At 35.6% G+C, this 24,737-nt stretch overlaps 1 protein-coding gene across 9 annotated transcripts in view; it reads right to left on the bottom strand.

Moving 5' to 3' along the window:
* SLC41A2 (solute carrier family 41 member 2) overlaps positions 1–24,737 on the bottom strand; it is a 124,854-nt gene that overhangs the window by 70,995 nt on the left and 29,122 nt on the right. For all 9 annotated transcript variants that reach the window (XM_072844273.1, XM_072844275.1, XM_072844270.1 and 6 more), the window contains one exon: positions 13,555–13,662. In XM_072844273.1, coding sequence (XP_072700374.1) covers positions 13,555–13,662 — 108 coding nt within the window. The remainder of the gene's footprint in view (positions 1–13,554; positions 13,663–24,737) is intronic.

Raw genomic sequence — 24,737 nt, 5'->3', positions numbered from 1 at the left:
CTCTGGTGATTTCAACTCAAGTCATGAACTCATGGGTTGTGAGATGGAATCTCATGTGAGGTTCTGTGCTCAACGTGGAGTCTGCTCAAGATTCTCCCTCTCCCTCTGCCCTCCCCCAACTCATGCATGCAGCTCTCTAATCAATCAACCTTTTTAAAAATCAATATGCATAAAAACATCAGGTAAAATGGCAGAATCCCATAAACATGGAATATAAAAGGAATATGGAAACAGCTTAAAAATTCTAAAATCACTAAATACTATCCCTCACTAAAAGAAACCAGGCCTCCATAGAGAAATGGCTGATTTCAGGTCTGGGACAAGGAAAACATAAGATGACCCTGGAATATCTTGTTGTACCAGAAAGTAACAAAATGCCGAAAAATAATGGAGGCACGCCAAAAGGACAGAGGAACCAGGGGTGCCTGGGTGGCTCAATTGGTTAAGTGCTCAACTCTTGATTTCGACTCAGGTCGTAATCTCAGGGTCACAATCTCAGAGTCCTGAGATAGTGCCCTGCGTTGGGCTACACACTCCATGCATCCCTCTCCATCTACTCCTCTCCCTTTTCCCCCAGCTCACATGCACTCTAAAATGCATACATAAATAAAATCTTAAAAAAAAAAAAGGACAGAGGAACCAATTTGAAAGAGCTTCCCCCTGACCAATTCTGAGACAATTCTGAGACGATTCAGGTATCAGGATGAATCATTACAGTACAGTAATGGATTATCACCCATTAAATAAAATAAGAATCTATTCAGTCCATACAGGATGGATGGATGGATGGATGGATGGATGGATGCATAGATAGATAGGAAAGACAGGAGAATGTTTCCTTAGTACAATGCCAACTAATAAATGTAGAAGGGATAACAATTAGTAAACTACAACTTAGCAGCCTTCAAAGTAATAATAGAGTCAGACAAAAATATTAACATGATAAAACTGGCTAAAGGTTAGAACAGGGTATTTCCTGTATCAAAGTGTCTTCTTACAGATTGCTTACTAATTATAAAAGGGTAAGATACAACTTTATATGGGAAACCTGGCAAACACTGTTATTCAAATAATCAATGAGTAAAACAGAATGATACTATTTATATGAAATCCTAAAAAAATGACCAAAAGATCAGGGATTACATGGTACCAGAGGTTGTGGCTGTATTGACAGCAAAGGAGCACAAAGGAACGTTTTAGGGTAAGGGAAAGTTCTGTATGTTGTTTGTGGTGGTAGCTACACAGTTTCTAGGTTTTTTTTTTTTTTAAGATTTTATTTATTCATGAGGGACACAGAGAGAGAGACAGAGACACAGGCAGAGAGGGAGAAGCAGGCTCCATGCAGGGAGCCTGTTGCAGGACTTGATCCCAGGACCCCAGGATCACGACCTGAGCCTAAGGCAGACGCTCAGCAACTGAGCCACCAGGTGCTCCTACACAGTTTATCTTTCAAAACTCATCAAAAAATACACCTAACACAGATGCACAGTATTACATGTAAATGAGACTTCAATATATTTTTTTAATTTTTTAAGAAAAAAGAGTGAGTGAGAGAGCACATGAGTGGGCAGGAGAGGTAGAGGAGAGAGAGTAGCAGACTCCCCACGGGGCAGGGAGCCCAACACAGGGCTCAATCCCAGGACCCTAACATTATGGTCTGAGCTAAAGGCAGATGCTTAACTGACTGAGCCACGCATGCACCCCAAGACTTAAATAAAAATTTTAAAGGTAATTTCATATAGCAATAATTGCTTTTTAAAAATAACAAACATTTATATTTCCACCACCTGGTTTTATCAAATATTAAAATTTGACCATATTTAGTATGCCAATATATCCCATTTACATTTAAAACCATCAAACTATCCCATCATCATCTGAGGCTCTATTTCTATTTATTCAATCTTTTCTGTCTCCTCTTGGTTCTTCATTTTGGATAATTTCTGTCAATCTATCTTCAAGTTCATGAATTCTTTCTTCTGCTATCACCCATCTGATATTGACCCTGTTGAGTATATTTTTATTTGTTACTGTACTTTTTCACTCTAGAATTTCTATTTATTTTTTTCAGTTTCCATTTCTTTCTTAAGATTCTATATCTACTCACTTATTAATATTTACATTTGTTTATTTGTTTGAACATTTTTTCCTGTAGTTCTTTGAACATACTTATACTACATGCTTTGAAAGACTCTGCTAGGGCAGCCCCAGTGGTGCAGCAGTTTAGTGCTGCCTGCAGGCCAGGGTGTGATCCTGGAGACCCGGTATCGAGTCCCACGGCAGGCTTCCTGTATGGAGCCTGCTTCTCCCTCTGCCTCTCTCTCTTTCTCTCTGAATAAATAAATAAATAAATAAATAAATAAATAAATAAATAAATAAATAAATAAATAAATAAATCTTTAAAAAAAAGACTGCTAAATCCAACATCTGAGCCTACTTTCCACTGAGTATGAATCTCACTTTTCCTAAATATGACTCACACTTTTGCATTTCTTTCTACATCTAATAATTTTCAGTTAAAAACTAAACAATGTAATAGTGTATTACAATGACTCCAATAATGTTGTGTTCCTCTGAGCATTACTGGATTTCCCTTTTAAAGGCAGTTAATTTGCCTAGACTCAAACTACAGACTCTCGTCTCTCTCACAGTGTAGAGCAGCTTATATCTTTGCTTTTAGAAAAGCTGGTTTTTTCAACTATCAACTATTCCTTTTTAGCCTCGCTGTTTGGGGATCATCCTGCACCTGTGTAGTTTATGGTCAGCCAAAGATTTGAGCAGAATTTATACCCAGATTTTGGGGCTCATCCTTTTAACTGTTCTCTTACTCTTGGGATTTCTCCATAAATTTCTACCTGCTCTGTCAGCTCCAAGCTCTGTCATCTAATAATTCAAGACAATAAAATTTCCACTTTCTGCCACTATACCTATGTACAAGTCACAAAAGGCATTTGGTCAAAAACAAAAAAACTCACAGATCTTAGCTAGTGTATTTGTCTTTCAAGTACAGGCCCCACTCATGTTTCTATCTACTTGTTTTTTGTTTTGTTTTTTGTTTTTGCTTTTTGTCAGACTCCTGACCTCTGTCACCTGAAAGTGGTAAGACTGTGAGTTCTCTGCCACATGAGATCCAGGGATTGAGGAAACTCCCTCAGGCAAAAAAAAAAAAAAAAACAAACAAACAAACATAAAAAACCTACAAACTGCAATTCTTACCCGTTGTAAACATGGTCTTTTAAGGGTGAACTCAGTTTCCACCTGTTTTTGATCACCTTCTATTGCCTTCAGTTTGTCTAGGTTTTCTCATTGTTAATCTCTGGAAAGTTTCACTCACTACTTCATTCTGCCATTAAGTAGAATTAGAAGCATTATATTTTTTTACATGCTTGAAATATTTTATAAAATGTAAGATGGCAAAATGCACACACATACATTCATATACACACCCTATTATCTTTCTGAACATGCGAGGGTGGTGCCTATGCTTATAATCTTGATTTCAGTAAAGGTTTCACATGTGCATACTATGTATTGAAACTCATCAAATTATGGACTTTTAATTTGTATAGTTGATTTGTATCAATTATATCTCAGTAAAGTGTCAAAAAAAGGGGGGTAGCTAAAAATCTAGATGACTGAAACAGTTTTAGATTAAACATAAGTAGTTCTACTCCACAAAGTTATGGCTATGGATTGGTATTTATTTATTTATTTATTTATTTATTTATTTATTTATTTATTTATTTTGGATTGGTATTTATAACTTAAGAAACATAGTCTAAAATTATGAAATGAGAGGAATATACAGTTTCATTTGTATCTAACAATCAGGTTTAGAGACAAGAACTGGTAAAATTTAGAATTATGCCAAATTTAGGAAGCAATACTGAGATTGTAACTATATATTATGCCACAGCTATTAATATCATTATTTGGGGTTTAATTTTTCTTTATTTTAGAAGTCTTATAATTTGAATTGAAGTCCAATCTAAAATTATTAGGGAAAGGTTTTGGCCACTTTTTCACATCCCAGTATTAGAATATAAGCTCAATGAAGGCAGGAACATTTTCCGTTTTATTTATTGCTGATTCCCAAGCACACAATAGCACTTTGCATATTGGAAGGGTTTGAAAATAGTTTTTGATTTAATGAGTTATAAAGGTGGAATGTTACAAAATAATTTCAGAGAATCAAGAGTTCCTTGAAAAGACATTTGAGGCAACAGAAATCAGTTTTGCCTAAATGGAAATGAGCTAATCAAACTGTGCTACATAATTTGCTCCTAAAAAATAGATTGATGGGCTTTAAAAATATATATGTTGTCTTTAGGACAGTGGATACCATGTTTGACTCTTTTATCTACCAGATGATCTAGGAGCAAAAAATTTTAGACCTGAGATAATAGAATTTAAACCCAACAATTTATAGAAGCATTGTACCCAGGGATCCCTGGGTGGCGCAGTGGTTTGGCGCCTGCCTTTGGCCCAGGGCGCGATCCTGGAGACCCGGGATCAAATCCCACATCGGGCTCCTGGTGCATGGAGCCTGCTTCTCCCTCTGCCTATGTCTCTGCCTCTCTCTCTCTCTCTGTGACTATCATAAATAAATAAAAAAAATTTAAAAAAAAAAAAAAGAAGCATTGTACCTGGATTATTTTCTAATTATATACTACTGTTACATATCCACAATTATCTACTATAATATATATCTATTCTTGAAAAGATAAAAATTAAGGAAAAATTATTCAAAGTTAATCATTATAATTTAAATTTTGACTCAAGTAAGGGGGCAAGATAATGTTGATTTAAAATTATTATTAAATCTCTTTAAAATAGGAAACACTTTTATAGAAATATCTTTTTATTTGAGAGCATTTAACCTTCATCTTTACAGAATAACAAGTTTTTTTTTTTTTTAAGATTTTATTTATTCATGAGAAACACAGAGAGAGAGAGAGAGAGAGAGAGATGCAGAGACATAGGCAGAGGGAGAAGCAGGCTCTCTGGCAAGGAGCTCGATGTGGGACTCAATCTCAGACCCCAGGATCATGCCCTGACCCAAAAGCAGATGCTCAACGACTGAGCCATCCAAGCGTCCCCAGAATAACAAGTTTTAAAGATAACTGTCCTTCAATGATTGAGTGATATCTTATGTTTTAAGTTCTCCATCTTTATACTTACTGAAAACCTTCTTTATAATCCTATAATTTCATTTACCCTGATTGTCCTGCAGACAATCATAAAAATGATAAAAGACTCTTCAATGGAATAAAAAGATTAAAATAATCATATAGCCTTCTTTTTTTTAAAAAAAAAAAAAGCCACCCAGGGATCCCCTCATATAGCTTTCTATAGCTATAATCCTTACTCCTACTTTTACAAGTGAAAATAAATATTACATAAGAAAATTGTAAAAATTTTTAAAATTATTTTTTGATCATAGATGAAAAGGCGCTTTCAAATACTACTTGTTTTAAGTTTTAAAAAAAAAATTATTCTCACTGACCTTTTTCCCTGGAACCAGGGAGTACAGGTAGGAATCTGCCACACCAGTCCCAATTAAAGATAAAAGAAAACTAAATTACGGTAGTGGCAGGTGGGACATATAAGGAAGGGGAGAGATTCCATAGGTTGAACTGACAGACTGGACATTAACTGGGTAGAAGTTGGGGGTGATTGGTAATGTTAATAAACCGACAAGAAATACAGAAAATATGAGTAGAGTAAAAGCAAGTAATGAATTTAGTTTTGAATGTAGTGAGTGGTGCAGACAATTGAAAATTCAGCTCTGGAGGTCAGGAAGGAGACTGGAGATATAGATCTGAGAGTCAGTGACGTGCAGGCAGTGGTGGACTATGTGAAATTATTGACAGATCATTAAAACAAGGTACTAATATTAAGTAACACAGTAATACTTATTAGTATCAATACTAAAATATTAATATTAGTAGTAATACTAAAGTAAAACTTTAGTATTAGTACCTTGCTTTAGTATTCAAATCAAGAAGATGAGCAAAGAAAAAGAAACCAAAAAGCAGACTAAGAGGAAATCATGAAAGGGTAGAAGGAAGTCAGTGTGGGTTCTCAAAGTCAAGAGTAATAAAAAAATTTCAAGTAGAAAATAGTCAGTGAAGTTTATCAAAGGTGAGACTTTGGGGACTTTACTATTAAGAAGTCTTTATCTAGGGGATGCTTGGGTGGCTCAGTTGGTTAAGCATCTGACTTTTGATTTCAGCTCAGATCATAATCTCAGGGTTGTGGGATCAAGCCCCAAGAAGGGCTCTGCACTCAGCAGGAAGTCTTGCTTAAGATTCTCTCTCTCCCTCTCCTAGTCCCCCCTCTCTTCCTCTCTGTTCCTCCTCTAAAGAAGAAGAGGAGGAGGAAGAAGAGGTGGCGGCAGCGGAGGAGGAAGAGAAGGATGAGGAGGAAGAGAAGGAGAAGGAAGAGGGGAAGAGGAAGGAGGAAAGGGGGGAGGGTGAGAGGGAGGAGAGGGAAATCTTTAACCTAGAATTGCTTTAGTAGTTGATAGAGTATCAAAATTGGAATATAGCTGGCCATGATTCTCTAGCATTCTGTAAGAGTACTCTACCTAGCAAACTTGAGATCAAATTCTCTAAGCAATGAAAACATTATTAACTAGATGAATATACCATGTTATCATAGTTTGATGCCATGAGTTAACTACTTTTCCATATACTAATTTGTTTACTTTTACCCCTCTCAAATCCTGAGAAATTTTCAAGTGGCTACTCCCACTAATCCATCAGTCAATCCCATCTTCTGTCTCTGAAAATTAGTTCTGGACTCCAACTATGTCTCATTATAGCCACTGCTACCACCCTGATCCAAGCCAGCATCACCTCTAGCCTGTATTACTGCAACAGACTTTTAACTTGTCTGTTTGCTTTAGTCCTTGGCCTGCTGTAGCTCTGTCTCAACACAACAGTCAAAATAATCTGTTAAAAATATCAGGTCACAGCACTCTTCTGTTCAAAACCTTCGAATGGCTTCCCATTTCCCCACAATAGGCAAAGTCCTTACAATGGCCCACAAACTCATCTCATGCTTTGTTATTTTCCCTTTTCCCATCTGGTCACAGCCCCATAGGCCTCTACGTTGTTCATTGAACACAGTGGTTCTCAAACTTTGATGTATATCAGAATCACTGGTTAAAATAAAGATTGCTGAGACAAACTCCCAGAGTTTCAGATTCAGTTGCTTCGGGGTAGTAACAAGAATTTTCATCTCTAACAAGTTGCTAACCACACTTATCAAAAGACCACACTTTGAGAATCATTGATCTAACATATCAACAACAGTCCTGTCTCTGGCCTTTGACATTGACTGGGCCATGTCTATCTCAAATAGCTTCAAAAAATAAAGGCAAACAGATTAGTAGATGGAAAAGTAGTAACTCATGGCATCAAGCCATAACATAGTACATTTATCTAGTTTATGGTGTCTTCATTAGAGAACTAAGTAATTTCTTTAGCTTATGATTCAAATATAATCAGTGACAAAATTCTTGATCTATGGAAAATGTCAACTCCGTTTCTCCTTCCCCAAAGAAAGGCCCAGCTAGCTCACTCTGTAGTAAAGGCACTTGGTGGAACTGGAGGGTATTATGCTGAGTGAAATAAGTCAATTGGAGAAGGACAAACATTATATGGTCTCATTCATTTGGGGAATATAAAAAATAGTGAAAGGGAATAAAGGGGAAAGGAGAAAAAATGAGTAGGAAATTTCAGAAAGGGAGACAGAACATGACTCTTAACTTTAGGAAACGAACTAGGGGTGGTAGAAAGGGAGGTGGGTGGGGGGTGCGGGTGACTGGGTGATGGGCACTGAGGGGGGCACTTGATGGGATGAGCACTGGGTGTTATTCTATATGTTGGCAAATTGAACACCAATAAAAAATAAATTTATTAAAAAAAAAAAGGCAGTTGGTTGACCGACCCCTCCCATGGGCTTTGCTTCTAATCAGATTTGGAGTTACCCTCTTTTAAATATGAACAAATAAATGTAACCAGACATTTGATGGAAATATCTAACATAAAATATAAACGCCACAACAAATTAAAGCAAAAATTAAAAGATTAAGATTCAATTCATCTTTATTCAGTGTTAATGGTAATATGTAATCAAATTAAACAAAGTAATTTGCAGCATTCTTCTTTTCCGCCAGATTCCCTACAGCTCAGCTTATTTCAAAATGGCGTGGCATGTTTAATCTGTTATTTGAATCTAAACAAATATTGGAGAATGCTCAAGAATGTTGCTTTTAGAAATATTTTCTTTGAGATAAGCTAGCCAAAATTTCAGTTTTCCGGGCAAAGTTATCAAGTTGCTTAAAAGCTTGTATGCTTAAGAATATTTATCAGAACAAAGTTCATTTTCCAACAAAATGAAACTAAAGCTATCTTTAAACTCTCATTCCAATAACTTCCTTTTTCTTTAAATATTACCAGTTTTTTTTTTTTTTTTTTCAAGACCTCTTCTTTATTCCCTTCTTTGGTCATAAGCCTCTCTTGGATTGAGTTCCACCTTGCTAACCCAACAGTTCTTTTTTTTTTTTTTTTTTTAAGATTTTATTTATTCATGAGAGAGAGAGAGACAGAGAGAGACAGAGACACAGGGAGAGGTAGAAGCAGGCTCCATGCACAGAACCCGACGTGGGACTCGATCCGGGTCTTCTGGATCACGCCCTGGGCTGAAGGTGGCGCTAAACCACTGAGCTACCCAGGCTGCCCTAACCCAACAGTTCTTAAAGCATAATGCAAATGCAGATCACTGGGAAAAGATAGCACATGGAACACATGTATATAATTTCACTAACACTGAAGACATTGGTAAAGCTACATAAAAGTTTTTGTTTTGTTTAAGACAAAAGCTAGCAATATAATGGACACACATTCCAGCAGAACACCAAGTGTGAAAATCAACATTCAGCTGACACCAAATGTCACCATTATAGGAGATACTAGAAGGTGAAAATAAATCAAATTCTAAAACTTATATTACCTCTCAGTACTAAATTTTTTAGAAATCATTTCTCAGCACCAAGAGCTACTAGTTCTATCCTTTGGTCACTATACTGCCTCTATGTAATACTACACAGATGCCCACTTTAAAACTAAGTCATTAGAGAATCAAGATAAATTTGGGCTAGTTTTGCCAATTTAGATACTTGTAAGAATGATGGTATTACTCAATTACTGGGCTTTCTTGCCTCTCATATAATAATTGATGAGTATTACTGATGATAATAAAGCAGCAATTACTGGGATTTCTTGCCTCTCATATAATAATTGATGAGTATTTCCTCTTTCATTCCTAGGTTTGGAGATTCAATTGATGGTGATGATGCAATTTCATTAAAATAATTCCATAAGCTGAAATTTTGTACATTGCTTGATGATGCCTTCTAAATGTTTTCAGATAAGTCTAAGATTGCTGTCCTTATATTTTTAAAAAATATTTTTACGTGTACTTATTGCTTCACATGATCACTTGAGAAAGCTTTGTCTTTAAACCTAGGACCTAAAAGTTTAACAATGGAGCAATGTAATTGGCTTCCATGATGCCAAAAAGTAATGAATTTCCATCTGTATCTCGGTTTTTATTTCATCCATGCCAATGAAGAGAAGAGAAGAATGGCAGGACTTTTATAGCAAAGATTATATAAGAAATACTTAAACACGTCAAGGTATACCTGTTTGGTTATTTAAGAAGGTACAAGTAAAAGAAGTGCTTTCTTTATAAACAACCATTGTTTATTATTAAGTCATGTTATTGTTTCCTTTAGGGTACAAAATTAAGGCTATTTTGTTCAAGTAGCCCTCTTTAATATATAAATTCTCTTCCATTTTATTTTAGTATCTTACAAATTACATCACAAGAGATTTGAAAATCTTTACTAAGTCATGAAATTTTCCTTAGGCCAAAAGAAGTTTTTTACTCCTAGAATCTAAAATCAATAGTACTCTAAATCAGGTAAAAGGGGCCCTAGCTCTGAGACTCTCTTTAACTATGCCCACACAACACAGGCGGAGGAGTGCATAGGGCTCAAGTAAAGTTCCCACTCAGCACCTGTGCCTTATCCCCTTCAAGGCCATACTCCAGATACCCAGAACCATAAGTTCCCTGACCAAATGGCCTATATCCCAATGCCAAGACCTCCTCCTGAGTCAACCTTCTTTTTTTTTTTTTAATTTTTTATTTATTTGTGATAGTCACACTCACACACACAGAGAGAGAGAGAGAGAGAGAGAGAGAGAGGCAGAGACACAGGCAGAGGGAGAAGCAGGCTCCATGCACCGGGAGCCCAACATGGGATTCGATCCCGGGTCTCCAGGATCGTGCCCTGGCCCACAGGCAGGCGCCAAACCGCTGCGCCACCCAGGGATCCCCCTGAGTCATCCTTCTGAAGGCAGATCATGCCACCACTGGGTACATGCCCAACTGGAGGAATGTTAAAGGGTGGCTGTTTGCAGAGGGTACAGATGGAGTTTGGACAAAGGACCTGAGGTATGTGTGAGGTCTTTCAAAATGCAAGACACAGAGCCAAGTGTAGGGGAGGTAGGGGGCAGGCCAGGGGCTGACTCTCTCCATAACACCATGTTCCAAAACAGAACCCTAGAAGCTAAGAGTTCCTCATTTGATCTCACACTTCCAGATCTACATAAGGATATATCTGCCAAGGAAGAAAGATAGAAATTTTTTTAAGTTTGTAGATTGTTGTATAATCTTAAACTACATAGCATATGTTCCACGGGCCTGTTTGTATTCCTGTCTCAGGCCCAACTGTTAAAGTGAACTTGTCTAGAATGCTTATATTTTGGGATGCCTGGGTGGCTCAGCGGTTGAGCATCTGCCTTTGACTCAGGGCATGATCCTGGAGTCCTGGGATCGAGTTTCGCACCGGGCTTCCATGTGAAGCCTGCTTCTCCCTCTGCGTGTGTCTCTGCCTCCCTCTCTGTGTCTCTCATGAATAAATAAAATCTTTAAAAAATATTTTACATTATTGTACTGATATCACTGCACTGACTAAATATAACAATAACCTGGAATGGTCTTTTCCCAGATTTTGATATATGACTGATTCTCTTTTATTATTCAGGTGCCAGCTTATACATCATCTCTCAGAGAAGTCTTCTCTTACTAGTTAATATCAAATATCCCTCATGAATCATCCTTCATCATGTTTCCTTTATTTTCCTCACTGCCCATATCAATATCTGAAAATGTTAACAAAAATTCCACTACAGCAGGAACCTTGCCTGCCTTGTTATTCATCTATAGAAAACTGTATTCTTATTTAATGCCATGGGTTATAATCTTAGCTATCATTTATTTTGTGGGTCAAATTGCCCCAGATCTGCCTAGAATGTTATCCTGTATCCTTCTGACATGTTCATATATATTTTTAATTATATTTTTATTATATATATTTACTTAAAACATAGATGTATATATATTTTTGGCATTTTCTTACTTTCTGACACAGCAAGATGTGCCAGGGTCATCTTATACTTTTAAATGTTACTGTCCAAGAAATGAGGAGTCCTCATTTTCTATGATTCCCAGTTCCATTTTGTATTCAATAATTACAATGATGACACGCAAAATTAGAGACTAAAGTGAATTTAACCAAATAATTCTACTCTATGAGGTCTGGCTCCACCTTAGTAATTAGCTGATATCCCTAGACATTTCTAGCTCACCAAATAATTACAGAAATAAGTAATTAGGACTCTATCTTCAAATGGTATTTAAAAGAAATAATATCAAATTTTCAAAATATTAAGTAACAAAAAATATTGTACATTGGTGCTAAGACCAACACTTCAGGAAAGCATTCCTACAACGCAGAGGAGGCTATTAGGTTTTTGTTAGTGAGGTTATTTATTGGTTTTATAAACTCTTAACACAGTTATCCTGTGCAAGTAAATGGGAATGTTCTGGAATGTGAGTTATTCCATTACATACTAGCTCTGTCTTCAGTGAAGTTACTCCATTGTTCTAAGCCTCAGTTTCTCCTTTATAAAGACAGGAATGACAGTGCTTATCCTATAGGGTTGCTATAAGGCAGGAGGCACAGTCCTAGCATGTTATGAGGGCTCACTGATGCCCAATATCATTATGGTGCTGGACGGAGTTTAGTTACATGACCTTTCATATATAAAGAAGGAGCTTAGAAGTTTCCACAGGGCACATGCAGTATTTTCTCTTAACCAAGCAAGCCAACAATGTTAATAAAGCATTATTTAATGTCGTGCATTTATTTTCTTTCCGAGCATCTGCTTTACTCAAGAAACCTTAGGGAACTTACAGTTTTGCATTCTTTTATTTCTTTTGGGTAAATTCTAGGATTGTAATTAAACTGTTCAGGAAAAAAAAATGCATTCTTTCACAGCTTAGCTACATATGCTAAATTGTTATCCAGAAAGGTTAAACATTTTTTAAAAACATTGCCAGTAACGGGGTTCTGAGTTATTTTTAGAAGCCCGAAGGACATTATTTTCTCATTGTAACATTTGTTGGGGTTCACCATTGTGCAACCAAATTATGTTGGTTAAAGTCACATTGCTATTGAAGTTCACTTTAATGAACCATCTACCCATTTAACGTTAGTCAAAAATTAAGCCATCAGAAGGTATTTCTAATTGCAGTGTCTTTAGTATATGAAGTTGGTTTGCTGTAGCATCTTTAAGCAAACAAGAAAAAACAAAAGAAATAAAAGAATGCAAAACTGTACATATAAAAGTATTCATTATAACATTTAACATTGTTTATAATTGCAAAACATTAGAAAGAGCCTATATACTCAATAACAGATGATGGACTAAATTGTAGGAGACCTATGTAATGGAAAGGTACATAGCCAATAAAAATAATGACATGTCTATATTTATTGATATGGAAAGATGATCATGGTATATCTTCAAATGGATATCACAGATTTTGAGAGAATATACATGATTCCTGTTCTTTTTTTAAAAAAATACACTGTATGTATCTACTCTATGCTATGCCTAACTATGTATAAGTATAGATACCCAAGTACAGATAAATATCCAAGTATAGAAGGATCTATACCAAAATACCAACACGATCAATATATGTATAGGTGAAGAACTTGGAGTGGCTTTAAATTTTCTTTATACTTTTTTCCCTTTTCTTCAGTTTTTGAAATAAGTATGTATTACTTTTATCATCACAAAAGGTTTAAATACCAATCAACCGACCACTGAACCATTAAAAAAAATCTCATTATCTAACTTGTCCCATGTCTCAAGCACTGATAACTGCCAAAATGTCCTGGAGTAAAATGAAGCAAGTATACTACTTCTTAGGATAAAGGAGGGCCTATAATTCACAAATTAGCCAACCTAGAGAACTTTTGGGGTATGTTACCAGGCATTACTACTTAGCATATCCCTGAGGTCCAGAAATTTGTCAGATAAAGGAAAAAAATTTTCCTGCTACAAGTTCTCCTTAACAGAGAGAAACAGTATAGGTAATATACATACTTAGAGGTAGGAAAAAACTTACTGCAGTGGATAATCTGGATGCCAATGTCATTTCCAAGTTCCCTTTGAGACCAAGGAGTGCAGGAACTAAAATGAAAACTTCTGTTACTTTTTTGAACACCTCCCAGTGCTATAAAGGAAAAACAAACAGAATTTTCTGACACACTTTAAAAAACACTTTAGAAAAAAAAGACATTTCTAAAAATCTCAGCCTTTCTTTTTTCCAATGTTGCATCAACATTTTGAATAACACAGGTCATTTAATCAGTGAACATTTAGCTTAACCCCATTCTGCAGAGCTCTGAAGCCTTGCTTGAGTCGCTTTAGAAGACTGAGTTAAATTGGGAGTGATAGCTGATACAGTCACTATATCCCCAAATACCTCTAGCTTGCTACACAGTTCTGATACCCTTGAATTTTATTTTATCCGTTAATGAGGACAGGAGTCAGTATAACTAGTAGTTAAGAGTACACACTCAAGAACCAGACCATCTAACTGGACTTGAATCTTGGTTCCAACACTAATGACAACAATCTCACAGGAAAATTACAGTATTATTTAATTTAGCAAATGGAGATATAAAGATTTAAAGAAATTAAATGATTTTCCCAAGGCCAGAAAATGGGACCTAGAACAGAACTCAGAAGTTCTGAGTCATTCCATGTTCTGGTCCCCATTTTAGGGACCAGAGGCAACAGGCTACAGTGCACAGGATCATTAAAAAAAGCCCTAAATTGGAAATTAGAAAATCTGTGATTCTAGTCATGGATCTGTCATAACCTAGCTGCATAAATCCTGGATGAGTCATATGTCTTTTGGATCTCCATTGCTTCATCTATGAAATGAAGATCCCTGTCTGCTCTAGACCTTGGGAAAATACCATGATAATGAAAATAACATATTAAAATACTTTATAAAGTGAAAAAACCCACACAATTCACTTACTAACCTGCCATTTACTAATGCTATTAAGAGGTGATTGTCCCAGGAAGAGACTTTATGGATTCGCATGTTGATTTATGCCCAAAAATATCAAGAATGCAGCCTCGTCATTAATACCAAGACAAGTGAGAAAAATAAAACTTAAATTCATCAGATAAATGAAAGAAAAATCCAATTTGTCCCCACAGTTGCCTTAGTGGTTGTTCCAAATAAATATAGAACTAGAACCTAAAGAGGTTAGGAAATGTTTATCAGATCTTTGGTCAATCCTGGTTCATAGGATATGCAAGGGAATCCCTCCAGGGTTCAAGTCAAGTAAGAATGAGCCTAAAAAAAGCACTGGGGTCCCGGTTGGTCCCAGATTTCTTAATCTGCAAAAAAAACTAACAAATAATCTTGTCCATGTTTTATGATGGGTTAAGAATTCTGCTGTGCTAGTGGGATATGCCTCCTTCAGAGATAAGAGTGGTAGTGGTGATAAAGATGATGATGATGAACAGGATAATAATACTAACAAACAACATTCAACCTCCACTTATTGCCTGGTATGTGCCAGGCACGGTTTTCTTTAGGTTTATTCATTTAAGCTTCACAAGAAACCTAGGAGATAGGGATCATTTTTAACAAATCAGACATAATTCAGGAATTCAGGAATACATTTTACCTGGGTCATCATTTTAAGACACCTGCCTATATGGCTTAATATTAGAAACATCAGAATAACATCCAATATCTCTGTCTAGCTCCTATAGGTCATCACACTTTGGATCTGTCGGAATGAGCTCCTTTTGGTTACTTCCACCCTTTCCAAGTTCAATTCAAATCAAATACTCCCATGAGAATTACTGCGAAGTCACTAACACATTAGCATTGCTGTAACAGTAAGAACTCTCCATTATTGATTTTTTATGCCAAACAAATTCTGTATTCTTTTCCCTACACGTGCAGAGGTGTGCTTCTAGAAGTTCCCAAACTTTCTCAGTTTTTATTATATCCTTAGGCCAAAAGAAACATCTAATAGTCCTATTTATTATGTAATTGGTCCAAACAACTTAATGGGTATTTATTTCCTAACAATTTAGTAACCATTTGTAGAAATAAAACAAATACATTGAAAAAACATTTTATATTATATCACCATAACTACTTATTAATGGGGTGTGTGTACCTGTTGGTCACTGCAAAACTTCTCAAACCTTGGAACTGGAAACTGCCACCTTCATTTCTTGTTCTATATTGATTTTTGTATGACACTTGTTTTTTTCGCAGCACCATTGAAAATCTAGTCAAGAGAAATGTTGTATGATGCAATGTTGAAGTGCTGAACCACATTGAGTCTGTAGAGTGTCCAGGAAATGTCATTGTGCTTCCTTCAAAGTTTTTTAAAAATCCCACACCAACCCTGGAGTGTCCAGAGACAGCATTTGGGTTATTTGAGAGTAGTGAGAAGCTGTACTGTATTTTAGTCAAAGAGAAGGGCTTCAGGGTCAGATTAAGTAGGATGGAATTCTGACTACTACTCTTACTCTGTGACTTCTGTGATTTACCAAAGTTTATTTAACTATTCAACTGTTGAAAGTTAGCTGGGTTATATCCAGTTCTTAGCTATTGTAAATAAAGCAGCTATAAACATTTATGTACAGGATTTGTGTGAACATTTATTCTTTGGCATAAATGCTCAGTAATGTACTTAGCTAGGTTATATGATAGTTAACATTAATTTTAGTTTTTGTTTGTGTGTTTGTTTTTAAGAAACTGTCAAGGGGTGCCTGGGTGACTCAGTTGGTTAAGTGTCAGACTCTTGGTTTCAGCTTAGGTCATGATTCCAAGGTCATGAGATGCCCCCCACCCTTCCCCTTTCTCATCCCCTCAAGCTTCGTGCTCAACATGGAATGTGCCTGTCCCTTTCCCTCTGTTCCTCCTCCTATATGTGCTCTCTCTCTAAAATAATAAAGATCTTAAAAAAAAAAAAAAAAACCTGTCAAGGTGTTTCCAGGAATAGCTATTCAGTTTTAAATTCCTATCAGCAATATATGAGTAATACCATTTCTCTACATCTCAACAGCATTTCATATTTTTTTTACTATTTTTAATATAGCCATTCTGATAGGTATGCAGTGATATCTCATAGTGATTTTCATCTGCATTTCTCTAATGGCTAAAGATATTGAATATCTCATGTTTATTTGCCATCTGTACACACTCTTTGGTGAAATGTCTCTATGTCTTTTGCCAATTTTCTAATTTTTCTTAACTGTTGAGTTTTGAGAGTCCTTTATATATCCTAGTCTTTTATCAGATATATGGGTTTTTTTTTTTTTTAAGATTTTACTTATTTATTCATGAGAGACACACAGAGAGAGGCAGAGACACAGGCAGAGGGAGAAGCAGGCTCCACACAGGGAGCCTGATGCGGGACTTGATCCTGGGTCTCCAGAATCAGGCCCTGGGCTGAAGGCGGCGCTAAACCACTGAGCCACCTGGGCTGCCCCAGATATATGGTCTGCAAATATTTTCTCCCACTCTGCAGCTTGGCTTATTATCCTTTTAATAAGGTCATTCACAGAACAAAAAATTTATTTGATGAAGTCCAATTTATCCATTTTTCCTTTTATGGATCCTGCTTTTGTTGTCAAGTCTGAGAAATCTTTGCCTAGCCTTAAATCCTGAGAATTTTCTCTATTTTTCTAAAAGTTTTATAGTTTTACATTTCATATATAAAAGTGTGATCAACGTTGAGTTTATTTTTCCATAAAGACTTAGGTTGAGGTTTATTTCTTTGTCTATGGATGTCTAATTGTTTCAGCACCATTTGCTGAAAGGGCTAATTCTTTCTCCAATGCACCTGTCTCAAAAATGAGCTGAACATATTTGTGTGGGTCCACCTCTGGCCTGTCTATTCAGCTGTACTGATCTACATATCTATCCCTCCACCAATACCACAGAGTCTTGATCACTGTAGCCATATGAATCAGCTTGACATCAGGTAGATTGATCCTTCCCCCTTTATTTTTATTTTTCAAATCTGTTAAAGCTATTCTTTCTTTTCCTTTGCATATAAATTTTAGAATACTATCTACAAAAAATCTGGAGTTTAAAAATTCTGTTAAACCCATATATCAATTTGGGGAAAGTTGACATTTTCATTAAGTTGAATCTTCCAAATGAATATGGCATGACTCTTTATTTAGATCATCTTTGGTTACTTTCACCTGGGTTTTGCAGCTTTCAGCATGTAGGTTCTGTATATATTCTGTTAGATTTACAGATGTACGTATTTTCTGAGAAATGTTATTGTATCTTTAATTTCAATGTTCACTTAATCATTGCAGCACATAGAAATAGAATGTATTTTTTTGATGTACTGTGTATTCTGGGACCTTGCTGAATTCATGTGTCAGTTCTAGGAGCTTTCTTTGTAGATTTTTTGGGATTTTCAAAGTAGGTAATCACATCATCCGTAAATAGCAGCAGTTTTAGTTTTTCCTTTCCAATCTGTAGGCCTTTTTTTTCTTGCCTTATTGCACTATGTTCAATAAAGGTAACAAATGCAGACATCCTTACCTTGTACCTGGTCTTAGGAAAAAGACACTCATATTTCTCCATAAGTAAAATGTTGAGGAAATTCCACTCTATTTCTAATTATCTGAGAGTTTTGTTTTGTTTTAATTTATGATAGTCACAGAGAGAGAGAGAGAGAGAGAGAGAGAGAGAGAGAGAGAGGCAGAGACACAGGCAGAGGGAGAAGCAGGATCCATGCACCGGGAGCCCGACGTGGGATTCGATCCCGGGTCTCCAGGATCGCGCCCTGGGCCAAAGGCAGGCGCTAAACCACTGCGCCACCGAGGGATCCCTCTGAGAGTTTTTTTTTTTTTTTTTTTTTTTTTTACCATGAATGAGTCGTTGAATTTTGTCAAATGCTTTTTCTGCATCAGTTGATATTATCATGTGATTTTCTTCTTTAGCCTGTTAATATGGCAAATTACATTATTTTTCAAATATGGAGCCAAGCTCGCTTCCCTCACTTGTTCATGGTGTATAATTCATTTTATATATTGCTGAATTCTACTTGCCAGTATTTTGTCCAGGATTTTTTCTTTTATCTATACAGAGGAGATTAATCTGTAGCTTTAAAAAATTATATTGTTTCTGGTTTTGTATCTGAGTAGTAACTAGCTTCTTAAAAAGAAAAGTGTTCCCTCCTTTTCAATTTTCCAGATAAGCTTATGTAAAATGTGTTAATTCTGCTTAAAATATTTGATAGAAATTACAGGCAAAACTAATTGGGCCTGAAGATTTAGCTTTTAGTTTTTAAAATTACATATTCAATTTCCTTAGTAGGTATAGAGCTGTTCAAATGATTTATTTCATTTGTGTTCTTTGTAGTAGTTGTTTCTCAAGGAAGTAGTCCACTTTGTGTAAGTTGTAAAATGTACGTGTGCAGAGTTGTTTGTAGTATTCCTTTATTATCCTTTCGATGTCTCTGGGTCTCTAGTGATATTCCCCATTTCATCCTGGTTTTTCCTTGTTTTTTGGGGTTCTTTTTTTTTTTGGTAATATTGCTAGAGATTGTCGGTTTTAATGATCTTTCCAAAGAACCAATTATTTGTTTAATCAGCTTTTTCTCGTTCTGCTGTTTTCAATTGCACTGAAATTTTTGCTTTTATCTTTATTATCCTTCTGCTTGCTTTTGGTTTATTTTGTTCTTCTTTTTCTGAGTTTGAGATGAGAGCTTCGATTAAGATTTTCTTCCTTGTTCTAATATCCATCTATAAATGTCCATCTCTGTATTGCTTTACCCGTGACTCAAAAATTCTGGTTACATTTTCATTTTCATCCAGTTCAATGTTTTGTGTGACTTTTTTGAGGCTTCCCCTTTGAACATGGATTATCTAAAGGTATGCTGTTTAGTTTCCAGTATTTGGAAGTTTTCCTGTTTTCTTTCTGTTACTGATTTCTAGTTTGATTACATTGTAATCAGAAAACATACTCTGAATGACTTCAATATTTTAAGCTTGTTGAGGTTTGGTTTACGGCCCAGGTTATGGTCTACTTTGGTATATGATCTATGACAGTGTAAACTGAATGTGTATGATGCTGTTTTGGGGAGGGGAATGTTCTATAAATGTCAATTAGATTCTGTTTGGCTGATGGTATTGTTGAGTCCTTCTATGTCCTTGCTGATTTTCTATCTATTTGTTCTATCAATTGTTGAGAAAAGAGTATTGAAGACTCTAATTATGGATTTTTCTTTCTCCTTTCAGTTCTATCAGGGGCTCTTATTATTAACCAACAAAATGAAAGTCCTGGCACCCTACGTGCCCTTCTCTGATAACACCCTGGCTGAAGTGCTGGAGTACATCACTATAGCCTCTCTTCCTCCCCAGATTTATTGAGGTATAACTGAAAAAACCGTAGTATATGTAAAGTGTATAACATGATGATTTGATATTCATATACCATTGTGAAAGGAGTCCCACCATCAAGTTAATTCACACATCCATCCAACTCACGTTACCTCTTTCTTTGGTTAAAATGCTTACGACTTTTTGTCTTATTTAGCAATTATCAACTATACAGTACAGTATTATCAACTATAGTCACCATGCTATACACTAAATCCTCAGAACTTATTCATCTTATAACTGAAAGTTTGTACCTTTTAACCAACCTCTCTCCATTTCCCCCATCCCCCAGCAAGTACCATTTTACTGTTTCTGTAAGTTTGACTTTTTTTTTTTTTAAGATTCCACATATAAGTGATATGCAATATTTGTCTTTCTCCATCTGATATACTTTACTTAGCATAATGCCCTTCACGTACATCCATGTTCATTAAAGCCTCTTGAGGTTGAAGTCTAAGACCCAAACTGAACCTTTGCTGCCCTGGGTGTGTGGATGAGGCCAGTCTTTTCTGTCATGGTTGGCTAGAGTAGAACAATTCTTGTCTACAAGGTTTCTATCTTGCTAGATTGCCATTTTCCTAATCATTTTGCTAGCGAGAACACGCTTTTCTTGTTTACACCTGTTGGCATTCCCAGGTTGCTGGCTTCTTTAGCTCCAAATCAGGGATATATGAAGCAAAAAGGGCCTAGACAGGCTTTCTTCTTTCTACCTTTCATGGAATCTCCTTATGTTTATTTTATACAAAGTTTCCAGGGTTTTGTTTTGTTGTTGTACTTAATGGGCAGAATAGGTAAACATACATTTTACAGCTTCCCAGAAATCAAAATGCCTTTACATCAGAGGAAGTGCTAGTGCCTTCCTGAGATCACAGCTATGTTAAAAAGAGATATTTTATCTTCAGTAAAATTCTAAAATGATAGCTATGCTTCATAAGTAAAGACAAACATGCTGTTGCCTTCCTAGCTTTGTGAATTGAGAAACTGATAACAAAAATTAGTCTAACATTGATACTGCCCTCTTACCTTTTCTTTGCACTTTTAAAACATTGACATTTTGTCCACAAAACTTCAACAAAGCCTCCCTTTTCTCTCTGACCAGTCTACCTTCCATATCAGAAAATAGCCCTAACTCAGAGTTCCATGGTTAGAAATACAGCTTAGGTATTGCATCATTCCCCATGAGTTCTGAAACACACACAGCAGTATAGTAATAAAGGAATACTGGAGAGCTATACTATCTCATATTTCAAAGGAGTATTTTCAGCATTGCAATAATACTATCTTCATCAAACATAATAGGATCTCAGGGTTTGGCAGACATCAGCTTTCAATAATATTCTAATGATCAGTATAAATTTACCTAGGAATTACTAGCAGTAATTCCAAAGGTATTAGCTCAGTTTACTTACGTTTCTTTTAGATGTTTGGGTAGCTAACAGTAATCTCATTTTATAGAATCTTATAACAGAGTAAGTCTATGGATAATCCAAGATACGCATACAGCATGTTATACAGAGAACAGGATTTACACAAAAGACAGGGCTCTGCCATTTACAAGCTGTACATTCTTGCGCAAATCATTTAAAACTATTTCCTTATTTTTAGTGAGGGAAGAAAAGACAAAGAGCTTAGACTAGGATATTCCAATTCTGAATCTTAGGATTTAAAACTCTGTTTGATTATCAAAATTCAGGAATCTTTATAACAAAGTAGTTTATTTCACTCATTCATTCAACAAGGAATTACTGAATGTCTGTTCTATGTAAAGCATTATGCTGAGTTTTTGGACTGAGACCTATTTAAGTGGGACCAAAGATTATGTGGCCTAACTATCCCAACCCAACTCCATTTACTAGTAGTAAGGGCACTTACATAACTTTAGATTCAAAGTTCTCAAACTTGAGCCCACATCAAAATTACCAGAAATGCTTATAAACACAGTTTGCTGGACCTCACCCTAAGTTTCAGCTATGGTAGAGTCTGAGAATTTGCGTATCTAAGTTCCCAGATGATGCGGATGCTACTGGTCTAGGGAGCACACTTTGAGAAACACAGACTGAGATAAACAAAAAGACCATGGAGGGGCCAAGTCCTATATGTAAGGAGTCACTACACTAAAGGATGTTCTTGCCTCTTATGCATACTTTTCCATCTCCACTTTCCTTGAAACAATATCCACTCCCTCTCACTTGAGAAGCAGTTAAATTCCTACTCTTTGTGCTTCTAGTGAAATTACTGATCTTTATTTTATCTCTCTAGTCACATTGACTTGTCCCAGAGGTAAGCACATGACCAAAGACAAGCCAACTAAAGAGTTCTTCCTTAGATTTTTCCAAACCAAAGAGAAAGAATGGCTCATTTTTTTCCCTTTCTAAAACAAACTAAAAGGATAGGACCTCACAACTGTCAGGGTCTATATGCAATATGAGAGAATGTGGGCAACAAACAAAATGGAAATTGAAATGAGAGACAGAGAGAAGATAAGCATAAAATTAAGTCTTTGATCTAGTTATATCTGAGGTAGGCTGCACATCTATTCTTCCCAGTTACAAAAGACAATACATTCTTTTTTTTATTGCTTAAATTAAGTGGTTAATTGGGTTTCAATTTCTTACAACAGAAAATTCTGACTCACAGAAGGTGACCCAAAGATATGTCCCCAATAAATGAGGATAGAGTACAGTAACTAGTTAAAAGTTGTCTTGGGGGACTCCTGGGCAGCTCAGAGGTTGAGCATCTGCCTTCGGTTCAGAATGTGATCCCTTGGAGCCGGGACCAAGTCCCACATCGGGCTCCCTGCATGAAGCCCTCTGCCTATGTCTCTGACTCTCTCTTTCTGTGTCTCTCATGAATAAATAAATAAAATCTTTAAAAATAAATAAATAAAAGCCACCTTGTAAGTCAGCCACTCGTCAGTTGTGTGACCTAAGCAAATAACTTAGTTATCTAAGCCTTGTACATAAAATGGAAATAACACAGCCTACCTCAGTGTTCTCATAAACATCAGATGAGATAACTCACACAATGTACCAACAGAGAATGTTCAATGAATGCTACTTGTTAATATTTACTGAACATTGATCTCCCAGCTACTATAATTGTGCTTCACATGCTAGTTTATGAAGTTCTTTAATTTAGGGCCCAGGATGAATAAAGTGATGTTGTAAGGCATGAGCTCACAAAGGTAGTTTAGACTGGAACAAAAGCTTATTCCTTGTGGTAAGCTTGAACATGCTTGAACATGAAAGAGCATTTCACATCCTTACTGGTTTTTTTGGTAGTTCAGTAGATTCCTATAGCACTCTTTTTACCTCTAAAGGTACTTAAGCGTTCAGTCACGCATTTTAGTTATAATCCATGTATTTATATTTCCCACAACTACAGAAAGGCATCAACTTTGGGGTAAAAACTCATATAGTGTTAACAATATAGAGAAAATATCTGACGAAATTCAACATCCATTCGTGATTTTTAACAGAAATCTTAGTAAACTAAAATTTTAAAATGTTCCTAACATGATAAATATTACAAAAATCAATAGCAAATCCCATACTTCATGAGAAACTGTTGAAAGCTTTCTCTTTGAGATCTGGAACAAGACAAGCCTGTTCTCATCACTTTTATTTTATAGTGCTTTGGAAGTTCTAGTCAGTACAGAATGGCAAATAAATAAATAAATAAATAAATAAATAAAGTTTAGAAAGAAATAAATACTGTCATTATTCACTGAAAATATGGTTTTGATAAAATAATTCCAAAAGAATTTACATATGTTATTAATATTAGTAAGCGATTCTAGCAAAGTTGCTAGCTACAGGGTCAATACACATACACACATAAACAGAAAATAAATTTTTTAAAGAACTATACATTTACAATAGCATAAAAAGTATCAAATAACTAGAAATAAGTCTAACAAAAAATGTAAAAGATACAGATCTTTTATTAATCTTTTTAATCGATCAGAAACGATTAAACATTAGAGAGAGAAATTAAAGATGATCTAAATAAATGAAGAACGCTATTCCATATACATGTATCAGAAGAGTCGGAATTATAAAGAGTCAGTTCTCTTCCTAATTATCTGTAGATTCAATGCAATCTGAATCACAATTTCAACAACTTTTTTTGTGGAAATTGACAAGCTTTTATACTAAAATGTATGTGAAAGTGAAAAGGGAAAAGAATAACCAAAGCACTCTGAGGAAGAACATGGAGAACATTCTCTACCAGATATTAAGATGGTGTGGTATTCATGCTAAGCAACATAAATACACCAAAGTAGTACAATAGAGAGCCCTGAAACACATCTGCACACAAATGGGTACTTGATTTATAACAAAGATTTTGGTTATATAATAGAGCAGACACAACTGGAAATCCATGTGGAAAGAAAAGAAACAAAACAATCCCTACACCTCACACTCTATAAAAAATTATTCCAGGAAGAGAATGATCTAAATGTAAGAGTCAAAACAACAAAGCTTATTTAAAAAGGTAATTTAAGGGACTATTTTAATTATCACAGAGTATGAAAAGATTTCTTAAGCAGGAAACAAAAAGTACAAACCATAGAAAAGTAGGAAAAAAGGCACTATCTCAAAATTAAGAATTTCTGCTCATTAAAGTACACCACTGAGAGTAAAAAGGTAAGCCATAGAGAAGGGAAAGAGATTTTTAATACATATAACTAAAGGATTTGTGTCCAGAACACACAAATAACACAAATCAGTAAGAAAAAAATCTAAAAATCAAATAAGAAAATGAGCAAAAAAACCTTTACCAGTAACGTCCAAATAAATGGTCAGTAAATATTATTAATCATGAGGGAAAGCCCCATTAAAACCACTACACGTA

Source organism: Canis lupus, chromosome 11 (genome assembly GCF_048164855.1).
Source record: "Canis lupus baileyi chromosome 11, mCanLup2.hap1, whole genome shotgun sequence".
Taxonomy (NCBI): Eukaryota; Metazoa; Chordata; class Mammalia; order Carnivora; family Canidae; genus Canis; species Canis lupus.
Note: the sequence above shows the minus strand (reverse complement) of the source record. Positions and strands in the feature narration are given on the sequence as shown.